At 40.3% G+C, this 12,326-nt stretch overlaps 1 protein-coding gene across 4 annotated transcripts; it reads right to left on the bottom strand.

Moving 5' to 3' along the window:
• Nucleotides 1-248: 248 nt before the first annotated feature.
• Cldnd1 (claudin domain containing 1) lies at nt 249-6,465 on the bottom strand. 4 transcript variants are annotated; one of them, XM_021626599.2, is made up of 6 exons: nt 6,291-6,465; nt 5,149-5,199; nt 4,623-4,932; nt 2,897-3,007; nt 1,534-1,671; nt 249-1,360 (listed from the first exon to the last, which is right to left on the bottom strand). In XM_021626599.2, the coding sequence occupies exons 3-6, from the start codon at nt 4,912-4,914 to the stop codon at nt 1,140-1,142; spliced, it is 762 nt and encodes a 253-aa protein (XP_021482274.1). In that variant the 5' UTR covers nt 4,915-4,932; nt 5,149-5,199; nt 6,291-6,465; the 3' UTR covers nt 249-1,139. The 4 variants fall into 4 exon arrangements, with proteins under 4 accessions (XP_021482274.1, XP_060226578.1, XP_060226579.1 ...); XM_060370595.1 differs by having other exon boundaries at nt 5,149-5,192; XM_060370596.1 differs by having other exon boundaries at nt 5,149-5,214; nt 6,291-6,374.
• Nucleotides 6,466-12,326: the final 5,861 nt, after the last annotated feature.

Here is a 12,326-nt window from a genome sequence, read left to right as displayed (position 1 = left end):
AGAAATTACTGAGTTACTTTTTTTTTTAAATCTGTGAAGTGCTACAATATGGAGTAAAGAAATAAGATTTTTAAAGTTCAATGTTTACAGACATAGTATAAAAAAAAATGACTGAATTAGAAGACATTAAATAATGTTGATACACACCAGGAAGGAATTTGGGCAAGGAAAGGCACATAATTTCACCACAAGAAATAAAGACCATAGGTGGAGGTCAGTGGGTAGCCACAGCTCTCGATCTTGTGGTGGCAGTACCCCAGCACTGGGGGTCATTATTGGTAGGGCCTCCCAATTAGCTACAACAAAGCAGTTGGGAACTGACTGTGGTTCTTCTAATGCTCTCTTAAGAAGAAAGTGCTCTTTTAATAAGCCTGGTGTGTGGAGGGGGAAGCAGCAAACATTCATAATGGTTTGGTGGCGCTGAAAATCCTAATGAGTTTCAGTTTTTTAAAAAAAAATAGTATAATGTAGTAAGATTAATCAGCTTTTATCATTGAATTGAAAATTTGCAGTTAAAAGCTACAATTTCAAGTAAACATCATTTTTCACTTTTTTTTTTTTCTTGTAGACAATCACAGTATAAACAGCTGCCATATTTCACCTCAGATGAAGCAGTGTACCAATGTTTAGGGACAAGGATGCTAAATAATTTTCCAATTTTATGTGCACACATCTTTAGGAAACTGGTTCTGCTAGCTGACTGGTATTAACAACAGAAAGTAAACATGAAGTTTTGACAGTGTCAACAGATAGCACACAGAAATTAGTTTCTAGCTCAGCACACAGTTACTACACTACTGAATTTACCAGACGTTAGAGGACCCTGTTCTGGGTCAATTTTCCACTGCCGTTATTCTTTCACAAATTTGGGTCACATCTCTAAAGTTCTTTCTGTCTGGATTCCAAATCTAGACCAATTTGGTAAAAAGACCAAATCACTCAAAGTAAACCACATACATTTTAAATGCTATTTAGTATGTATTTAGTGGCACTGTATTTAAATAAGAGGGACTTTTAGGATAAAATAGCATATCCGCAAAAATAAAAATCAAAGACAATTCAGAAAAAGACATGGAAAAATCTCAATAGTTTAAAAAAAAAATTAAAAAACAGCAATTGCCAAGCAGGCAGTTCTCCACTCATGCCACGCGGTAGGCCTTCATTAAGGTGTACTCTTTCCGGTTGGTGTGGGCAGCCCAGATGAAGAGAGCAGACGCCATGAACTGTAAGGGAGCCGAGACGCAGGCCAGACAGAAGGACCATCCAAATTCTCCAGTCACATTCTCGGGCAGCCCTAGTTTCTGATGTAGGAGCTCAATGCCAGCAACATAACAACTCACAGAGCCCAGCGTACACAGACCTTAGGAAGAAATTTAGAAATCAGTATGTGACTGCATGAGAGTGCAGTGCAAAGCTGCTCAAGGAATGTGACAGTACAACAGAACAATGACATGTGGTCATTGTGAAATTATGAAACTTACAACTCTGACTCCTAAGAAGAGAGAAGAACCAAAAAACTTATGACGAACCCACCTGCAAGGAGATGGAGAATGCCCGTGGCAATGGTGGGATATAGGCTGCGGCAGATACAGGCACAAAGTCCAATTAAAGCCCCAAAGCACATCAAACCCAAGCTAACGAAAGGTAAAAGGAACTGGCAACGCCAAAGATCTGGTTTTAAAAAGAAGGAAATAATAAAAATATCATTTCAGACCATTTTTCTACAATGGTAATTTCTTTTATATTCTAAAGAATTAACTAGAGCTTTCCTCAGAAAGTGAGAAACATATATTTTCATATCAAAGCCTTCTTATCCAAAAGGATTCCAACTTTATCCTGAAACAAATAAAGGGCACAAATAAAGTTACCGAACAGTTACTATGAGCCATGCAATGTTTTCTGTAAACACACTTGAATTAATCCTCCCAACATCTTATACTATTGGTGCTTCTATTTGTTTTTTGGTGTTTTGGGTTTTTTGTAACTGAAGGAACTGAGTCCAGGAACATTAGTAACTTGTTCAAATGAAGAAAAGTGAAGAACCAAGACTTGAAGTTTCCTTCTATCGAAAGACAGAATGAAAGTCTTCGCATGATCAAAAGCAGGGGATAGCAAGTAAATAAATGGAGATTACAAATGGGGGCATCACGGTGGACCTGGAGTGCATCCGGCACTTAAGGCAGCTGTAAATCTCATACATTCCCTTTGTAGTCATTTTGTTTTCTAGAACATCATAAAAGTCTGTTTCTAAATATTATCTTTCCTTAAAATTCTGCACCCAATATACTTCTTCCTCTCATTCTCATTGCAGAGTTGAATAACTGCAGCTACTTCCATGATTCCTTTGATGATGCTGTCATTTTTCTTGGTAAAACCCTAAACACCATAGCTCAAATCTAAAGATAGCCTTTTATTGGCAGTCTAACCGTCAAGGAACAGAATACTCATGATATTGCTTGTTTTGGTATCTACTCTTTGGTTACTAACTCCTAAAACTGGAAGGGTACTGTCGACAGGCCTGATACTGAGCCATTGAGAGCCTGTAGCCATTTCTTCAGGTATGCTCACGTGAGCTCAGGCAATGCAAATGGGCATCTCAAGGAGCAAAGTTTAGTCTATAAACTTACTAATTTCTCCCTTATCTAGGCCACTAATAACATCTTTTAGAGATCTGGATTCCACCCTCTACGGTATTAGCTCTCTCAAGTGCAAAATATTTGAAGTTTGTTAAGTTTGTCTCTGTCTTCCAAACAGTATTAGCCATGGAGCAGAGCTCAAAAATGCTGCTGGGGAAATTATTTCATGCTGACACTGTGTTCTAAAACATCATTCCAAAAAGAGCTTAAGCAAACAAATATTCCTCTTTCAAATGTCCTGCTGAGAGCTAAGTACTCACAGGTCCGAAGCAGATCAATTCCACTATTGTGGTTTCCAGGATCAACATATTTCTCCATGAACTGTTCATTTAGTGAGAAACTCATGCACTTAGTAACCACATCAAGTGTCTCTGGAACAAGAATAACTGCTTGTTATTTTCATGAATAAGATGTCAAAATAATCTCTTTCAGTAATTATAGTTCGAAGCAAACACTGATGCAGAAAGACATCCCCCCAGGCTTACATGATCTTTGGACCCCAGTGACTCACAGGTCATTCTGCTGCCACCACTGAGTTTCAGTGACAGTCTCACGATTTAGACACAAGGAACAAAAAAGGGAACAGTAACACAAACAAAGGAGTAGGTATGTCAGAAGACCAGGAAATACGGACTGGGATACAAAACCTGAAGAATTCTCATCTCTTCCCCCAAAGTTACTATACCAGCCATAGTCCTCAGGAGCACAAGTCGACCTTTCTAGGTTCTTGATGAGAAACTTCAGTCATTCTTGCCCATATACATTTTAACAGAAAATCCTAACAGCTGTTTCTTCAAATAGATACAAGACCCAGCTACTACCCAGACCAGTATGCTGGTCGAATTCCAGTGATCTCTCACTGAATTCTAACAGCCTCCTAACCAGTCCCAAGCAGACACCCTTGCACACTGCCCATGTGTGCAGGCACCAGCCAGGGTGACCGTGGTGAAATCTCTCCTCTGCTCAGCATCATTCCTCTCAGCGGTTCTCTATAATCTACAAGGTGTTCGGAAAACTAAGGAACTAAAGGATTTGCCCCACACCCACCTGCACGGTCTATGCTTCTAGGTAGAAGTGCAGCTGTGTTCCTTTCTTTGCATGCTACTTCTATTTTTCATATATGGTATACTACCACCCTTTTAACATATGGAAACTCAAGTATGTTCTGCTGCGATTTGAATATAACGCTTCCCCAGTAAGAGGCCAAAAGAAGTAAATATAAACAGAAATACAATGTAAAGTTGTTTTTCAATGAAGAAGGATAAGATTTCCAATTTAATACCTGGAAAATTAAAACCTTTGTGTTAATAAGAATTTTTGAAGACTAAATCTAAGAAACAACTTAATAATTTTGAGCTTATTAATTCTTTATAGTTGTGCAAGTGTCAAATACATACAGATTTAAAGACAGAGTTGGTCAAATTATGGTTTCTAATATACAAGGCAAATGATAGAAACCTACCATAACATAGCTAATTGTTTTTAGTTTTGTTTGTATTTTGAGACAGGGTTTCTCTGTGTAGTCCTGGCTATCCCTCACCTTGTAGACCAGGCTGACCTCAACTAACAGAGATCTGCTTGCCTCTGCCTCCTGAGTGTTGGGATTAAAGTGTGCACCACCACCACCTGGCTAATTGTCAGAGGTCAATCAACTAACATTTGTTGACTTGAATTTAAATACCACTTCTTCCACAAATGATCAGATATTTAAAATCTGCAAACTAATTCATGATACGTTAGATGAATAAGAAACACTTTAATCAGTAAGTAAGAATGAGGATTCAAACAGCTGTCACAAGAGTAGGAAATTATTGACCCACCTGATGTCAGCAAGTACAATGGAGATGCACAGCATTGAGGAAGGAAAATGGCAGGAAGGAAACAAACACAAAGATTTTCTTAGGGGAAGGAAGGGGTACCCAAACCTGTTTTCGCATCCCTGGGTAACCATCATTAAGTAGTAGAGAGGAATGGAAATGAAGATACCTGTCCTTTCTGGTGGCGCGTACCAATGTGTGCTTTTGGGTATGGTGATGCACCGTCTCCACAGTCCCAGTCGGCCATTGTATCGGAATAGTGCGTCATTATAAGTCTTTTCATCTGCCTCATCACCAAGGAAGTCGTCCCAGAGGATTTTATTGGAATCACTTGAATTTTCTTGAACAGGACTTCGATATTCATACCAGAAGTCTGTGCCTATCGAGGCCGCCATGTAGATGGTGGAAATGAGGCTAAGCACACAAGCAATCACAAATGCTGTAGCAAAACGGTTATCCATTCTGGCATTCAGACTGCTCTGTTTAAGTTGAAGAAAGAAGGAAAGTTAGACCTCAACAACAAATAAGAGTGTATTAAAAAAAAAATCTCAAAAACCACCCTTTACCCTATTCCCCATCCCCTCTTTTCCAAATGCAATGCATTTATCAATATAAAAATTTACAAACAAAAAGGCAAATGTTAGGTTTAAAACAAAACTCATTCTCATGAAAGTACTTAGTGAATGCTCACATACCCAAGATGCTACGGAGACAGAAGTCTTGTTCTCTAGTCTATCACCTGCATACTAAAACAGACAACACTGAAATGGACATACACATTACAGATACAAACAGCAGACATGCCGTGGTCAGCAGCGGAGCGTGCACACGCTAATTGCAGGCTGAATTTTTACACGCGCTACTAAAAGTGCTGTGTTTAGGGTTTGGGTGAGAAAAGGATGTAAGAAAAGAAAACTAGGAATCACCTACTTTTTGGTTGGGAAGGCTTCCAAAATAAAGGACAAGAGTGAGGAGTTATTTGGAAATCAGAGTCGAAAGTGTTAACCCAAAGGGAAAGTTCATTTTAAGTGCATGTCATAGCAAAGAGAGCAATAGCATCATGTTAGGTATCGATCTCCCTCAATCCAATTAAAGCTAAGCCAAGCTTCTTGACACAGCCAGATCCTTTACTCCTTACTCTGTCCATTTCTTACACTTCTCAACCTCCCAAACTGTGCTCCCCAAATCCCAAAGTATAGCATAGATCCATAAAAACTAATGATCCCTACTCGCCAATAGAAAACTGAGTTAAGCAAAATCTGAACACTCCCTAGGCGTGGACAGCGTTCCGCGGCGGTAGTAAATGGCCGCGGTAAAATGACTGAAGGAGGATCACGCTGAGTCAAACCCTGCCAAGTGTATGCACACCGTGACAACACCAAACTCCTCGCATAAGCACCCGAGAACAGGCTCACAAACTGGGGAGCTGAGTTTGGAAAACGGGGAGTGACTCCGGAAGGACCCGGGGCGATAGCAATAATCAAGAATAACTCAGTAAGTGGGGTCTGTATTTTGGCTTTTCAATAATCTCATCCAACCTGGCACTCGCGGATGACCTTAAAGGCCGGGTTCTGGAAGCTGCGCCTGCCTGGCGCGGTCACCCTGGGCCCACACATCAGGGCCTGGCATGGGCAGGCTGAGGCCGGCTGGGCTGGGCGAGCCCTGGGTACCCGAGCACCGCCAGCCCCAGCCCCCTAGCCCGGAGCCCCGCCCCTCCCCTCCCCGCCCCACCCGCCCGACAGCCCGCCCGGCCCAGCCTCCCGGCCCCCGGCCGCGGCTGCGAGCAGACCCCTCCCCAAGCCACGACCCGTGCCGACCCGCGACCCCGCGCACTCACCGCCCATCCTCTCACTCCACCGGCTTCGCCCTCCAGCTCCGACCACAGCACCCTACTCTCCCGGCGCCTCCTCTGACGCACTTCCCTGCAGAGCCCGCCCCCTCCATAACTCCCGCGCCTCCGCCTCCGCCTCCACCCCAGGCCGGGCCAAGGCGGCCCTGGGCCGAGTGGCCTTGTGGGACTTGTAGGAAGACCGGAGGAAAAGCTGCTGGAGCCGGCGGAGAGCATGCCTGGCGCCGCGCGGGGCATTGTGGGGAATGTAGTTCTCTCCGAAGGCGGCGCCGCAGAGGTCTTGGCTGAGGGATTATTACACCTCAGAAAAGGAGGGACCAAGCTCCAGAAAGTAATGGGGGAGGGTCTTTGGTCAGCCATAGTCAAAGGCTGTGATTTATGGAATACAGATCTCTCAGTCTTGTGTTTTCCCTACCAAAACACCTTACCTCTAAAAATTACTACTACTGTGTAGATGAACGTTAATGGTATTCTACTCTTCAAATATCAACACACCCCCCTATTTCCTACATCCTCCCTCCCATTTGAGCAAAGAATTCTTCTGATTTGTTTAAATGTAACTGAAGATCTAACCCAGCATATAACTATAAACTAGCATTATAACGTAATAGGATATAATTACATTATTCTCATTTGAAAATATCCATTATTTGCTCTGTGCTGTAATAAATTTCCCTTTTTAAAATAAGTTTCAGTTGTTTAAAACTTATAAATCCTAAGGATACTAGATGTCAAAATGTGACTTTAAATTGCGAATGTAATATGAAAGGAGTTTAGAGAACATTTCCAACAGAAAGTGTCATGGGCAGCCTCAGAGACATGATTGTGCAGCATGGAAGTAACACAATGATTCTAAGCCCTCAAATATTTCATAGAAAGTTCTGAACAGGTAGCAGAGGTGTTTGTTTGTTTGTTATAAAGCATGGCTCACAGTTCTGGTTCACCATCCCGGACTGTAACGGACAGGTGGAGCATGTCATCCCATGGAGAGCAACAAGAAGATGACGGTGTGGTATGTATGGGCTTTTCTGTTCGTAGAGTAGGTAAACAGACACTTATATCCACTGCTTATCTAAAATAAGCAAGCTGTTAGCTAAATACACCGTAATATCCTCTTGACATGACTAGGTATCATATATAGCGTCAAATCAAAAGGCAACTTTGCCATTTGGCATCAGCTTGTAAGCTTGATGGGTGTGCACAGGCAAAGAGAAAATGTACAGTAAGACTTGTGAATGCTTTTATACGCCGGAAGTCTTCATCCACTGACCTTCCTTAGAAGTTACTCATTCATTGCATCCTAAAGTAACGTGCTCAGCCAATGCTGGTAAAAGGGACATTTTAAGAAGAAAAGAAGAAACAACCTAAATTTCTAGACAGAGATACTGAGGCCCATGAAGATTAACTAACTTGGTAAACATGAACGCTGAGGTAAGTTAACGAATTTTATGTCTTTGGACAATGTACTTGAGAAGCTTTAGGATTTTTTTTTTCAACATATCGATTTTTGAAAAAAGCATCTACCCATATAATCATTGTGAGGATTAGATGAAAAAAGGTATTTTAAAAACAGGCAGGGGACCTGAGGATTATTAAAGAATCATTAAAGTGATTGGAAAGATGGCTCAGGGGTTAAGAGCACTGGCCCTTCTTCCAAAGGTCCTGAGTTCAATTCCCAGCAGCCACATGGTGGCTCACAACCATCTATAATGACATCAAGTGCTGCCTTCTGGCACGCAGGCACACATGCAGGCAGAATATTGTATAAATAATAAATAAATAAATCTTTAAAAAAAGAATCATTAAAGCATTATTTATAATTGAATCTCTAGTGTTTGAACAAGATTAGTATAAGCAGCTTTTTAAAACTCCCGATTCCCCTGGTAAAGAGAAGCAGATGTCCTTGCTCACCCCAGCTGGCTTCTGGGCCTGTCTGCTAACTACTGAGCGATTAGGAAGGACTTGCCAGGAAGGCATTTCCAATGTGCTTGCTTAGTCCTCTGTTCAGGAAGTTCGAAGTCCTGGGCTCACAGGACATTAGTCTTCATGACACAGTAGGTACACGTTTCAGGGGGGTGGGGGCATCTCCATGACGGAGAATAATGCTTTCACCCTTCAACTCCACAGAACACCCCAAAAATCACCCAGGGCACCTTTTGGTCACAAACTTAGTGTCAACATTTAAGGGTGTACTTGAGGTTTTGACCACTTCAGCACAGAAGACCTGAACTTCCTTCTCATACACAGTCCCACCAACCACATACTCAATTTCTGGTTTATCTCTGCATCTTTGGTGTTTTCCAATTGTTATTTATACTGAGTTTCATAGGTAGGCAAAACATCTGAAATCAGTTATTAGAGATAAATTTTTGCTCCTATTTTTGCTCGACTGTTAAAAGATCAGTAGCTGGTCTCATATGCATTACTGACAAACCAAGTAGATCTCGGCAACCATCACAGATTATAGGCTACAGGCTTCAAACAGAGTTGAGTGAGGCTTCTGGCTAAATTCACTGAATCTGATGTTTCTCGCTTTCAGGAGGAAGGTGTTATAGCTATGCTATGCTGAAAATGAGACCAGTAACAGAAAATATATATATTTAGATAATACTCTTTGCACAATAATTCCCTTCCCTCCCAGGTTCTATAATATTCTTAAATACAACACTACTTTTTTGAATTGTTTACTGTTAGGAACTAAAACTTACCTTAATCAAAATCTTAAGTATTTGTCCTAATTTTTATAAATTTTGGTGATCAGGAAAAAAAAATAGAAATTGTTTCTGAGTTCTAACCAAAGCCCAAAATCATGATTAAAATTGCTTTGTATCTGTTTACTATAAAACAATGGCAAAACTTTATTTGGAAAAGCAAAAAAAAAAAAAAAAAAAAAAAAAAAAAAAAAAAAAAAAAAAAAGAGGATCTTAAAATTGTGGGGCATTCACCAGAGAAGACTGCTCAGACATGGATTTATGGCAATAGAAAGTCTTTATTAGCCGGCCAGTGACTACACTGGTTATTCAGAATCCCCGTGTATTCCCGAGTCTTTTTCTCAGGGTGAGCTTTTAAGCACAAAACCCGTGTTCTGAGCTGACATACTTCAGTTATAAGAACAGCTAGCCAGAAGCAGAACTACAGAAGCTAGAATGAAAGCAAGCTTAGTACATTTAGAGACTTTCCCAGAACAATGGACTTTGATGGATTGGAGGTTTGTTTTCAGTTGGTACTGTCTGTGTGCTGAGTTGTATGGCCTGCATGGTGCTTTCATCAGTTGTACTAAGTTTGGGGGCCTGCTAAGTCCCTGTTACAAAATATTAAACTTCATTCTTTTTATTTAGCAAATCCTATTTAGAGCCTCAAGGTGGAACATATTATAGTTGTTTGACTCCTACGGCTTGTGATGGATAATATAGTAAATAACCATTTGGAGATGAGGAAGTTTAGTTAAAATCGTGCTCTGTTTTAAAAGACTATGGATTTGTCTGCGTCCTAGCGACCTCGTTAGTCAAATAGTTACTAAACCACTACTGAAGCCCTAAATTTTATGACTGATAATTCAATTGAAAGGATAGGAATGTAATTTCAAAATACAGTTTTCAGAGGTTTGTCAGCAGCAGCAGGGATTGGGGCACACATAGTAGAGGTGTATGTTCTCAAATGAACTGGCTTGTTAATTCTGCTTTAACAAGTTACAGTTAGTTAAAACATTAGTTAAAGCAAAAGAAGCATGCTGTGTTAACTCAGCTCTCTGTGTTCGTTTATGGTGTGATGGGATTGGTAGGGTTAGTGCTGACCGGAAGCTAAGGGGATTATGAAAAGTTCTTGCTGGTTGGAAATGGCTCTCAATCCAAGTGTGATTCAATCCAGACTTATAAGCACTTATTGGCTACCTACTGCAGCCAAACACTGTGTTGTATTGCCAAGGACACCAACGCAAATAACTCTGTTATGCATAATGTAAATCCATATTCAAAGAAATCCATGTTTATTTCTATGTGCCTATGTGTGTGGGCATGCACATGCTATAAGCACATATATAGAAGCTGGAGGACAGTTTGTGATCATGAGATATCTCCTTCCATGATGTGGATCCAGAGGATGAGAGTCAGGTCATCAGTCTTGACAACAGGCATTTTCACCCAGTGAGCCATCTGCCATCCCCAAATCTACTATTACAAAGAGGCCTAAAGCGTATTATTCTAGCATAATAGCATGATTGTTATCCATGTAAACATGCGTTAACAAGGAAAATAATAAGCTAAATGTGGGTTCACTGATGAGAACAAATACATCCTTCTTAGTTTAGCATGCTATTTTAATAAATTCTAAATTCTCCAAGTAGCTGTAGGAATAAAAAACTCCTAGAGTATGAACTATTTCCTTAACGTTAACTGTTTGAATGACTGCATATTTTAGCTTCAAATAGGAAGTGAACAAGAGAGTATTTTTAACATAAATAATCATATGTCTGTAAGAATAAAGAGAAAAAGTTTGCTTCATGCTCTTCGCCATTTATCCTGAGATCTTTGAGCAAAACACACATGAGCAGATGACCTTATGTCTGAGAGGGCTCTGTGCCTTACTTTTGGTGTATAATCTGATGACATCAACCATGTCAGCTTTGCCAAGGGACAGACTTGATGAGTGGAAAGAAGCCAAAGTAATTTAATCCGAAAGGCAGAAGTTACAAACAAATTAGATTTTATCTGTTTTTACAAAATACTTAACACTTGAGAGTTGGAGGCTACAAACTGCAGACGCAGCCATACAGTAGACTCACCTGAGCAAATGTCTCCATGGAGTAAACCTACCTTCTTGTTCATCATCTTATACGGTTCTGAATATATCTTAGGAATCGAACGGACTACGAAGCAGATTTTTTTATTACCAAAATGTTGTGAAGTCCAGGCTAAAAGCCTTCTACAGGTTTCAGCTTTTGACATACCTTTAAACCTTCAAAAACTGTCAATATAATTACAAAGCACAACCTATCATGGTGGTTGTTTTATGTAAATAAGTATACTGATTCTAAACTTTTTTTGTGTTAAATACAGCATTCTAGGCTTCATCCCCAATGGCCGAGTCTATGAAGCTAGACAGGGTTTAAGAATCTATAATTAGTAAGTGGCATAGGTAACTCTAATGTGAGAAATGGGCCTTGACATCCTCAAGTTCAACATTATAGCTCTGAGAACAGCCTGCTGTAGAGCAGTAGAAAGAAGATGAATAGCCTCTTCCATTAAATTATTCACACTAAGTTCAGTGGGTCAGATGCCAAGGTAACTAGCCACATGAAATAACATCATGAGTACTCCATAGAGTATTTCAAAATCCAAAGGAGTAATGCATGGTGCTACACACCTTTAATCCCAGAACTGAAGGAGGCAGAGACAGGGAGATCTCTGTGACTTTGAGGCCAGCTTGGTGTACAAAGTAGACTCAAGTCTCAAAAAGAATAACATAAAGTTTTAAAAAATCCAATGGAATCATTTCTGGCAGGGATTAGAAAGAAAACCTGAGTGTTTTCTGGTAAATCAGTCCCTAAGAGGTGCATGCATACTTTGATTCAATTATTAATACCTTCATCCTTTTTTTCTTCTTCTTCTTTTTGAAAGAACCTTGTTTATCTTGCCTCTCACATGCTTAAGGACTCACTGATGCATCTGAGTTTTGGACAGGCTTTTTTTTTAACTGTTTTTTTTTTTTTATCATTAGCATCTGCACATGTATTTCAAAGGATGTTCAAAGCGCTAAAAATGACCCTTGCACTCAGGTTTCTTGGAACTTCCCTATTTTATAGCCAGCCTTTACTGTGGGTTTTCTTTTATGCCAACACTGTATTCTGAGTTACTAAAATCCCAGAACCAATGCAACTTCCTCCCCATATTCACCTTAAAACAGCCCGTTTGTTTCCTAATGTAGATCTGGAGATGCTATCAGTCCACAATGGATGTGTTCATTCTTCTATTCCTACCACGTGTCATAACTGAGGTTGCCGCATCTGAGAAATCAAGTCGCTTTATC

The sequence above is a fragment of the Meriones unguiculatus genome, chromosome 17 (assembly GCF_030254825.1).
Source record: "Meriones unguiculatus strain TT.TT164.6M chromosome 17, Bangor_MerUng_6.1, whole genome shotgun sequence".
NCBI classification, from domain to species: Eukaryota; Metazoa; Chordata; class Mammalia; order Rodentia; family Muridae; genus Meriones; species Meriones unguiculatus.
Note: the sequence above shows the minus strand (reverse complement) of the source record. Positions and strands in the feature narration are given on the sequence as shown.

Excerpts from the sequence above, each read along its gene's own strand:
- Cldnd1 (XM_060370595.1), bottom strand. Across the intron at positions 3,008-4,622 it reads CGCGCCACCAGAAAGGACAG|AGACACTTGATGTGGTTACT; the intron begins GTATCTTCATTT and ends TTCTTGTTCCAG. Across the intron at positions 1,361-1,533 it reads CATTCTCCATCTCCTTGCAG|GTCTGTGTACGCTGGGCTCT; the intron begins GTGGGTTCGTCA and ends TTTCTTCCTAAG.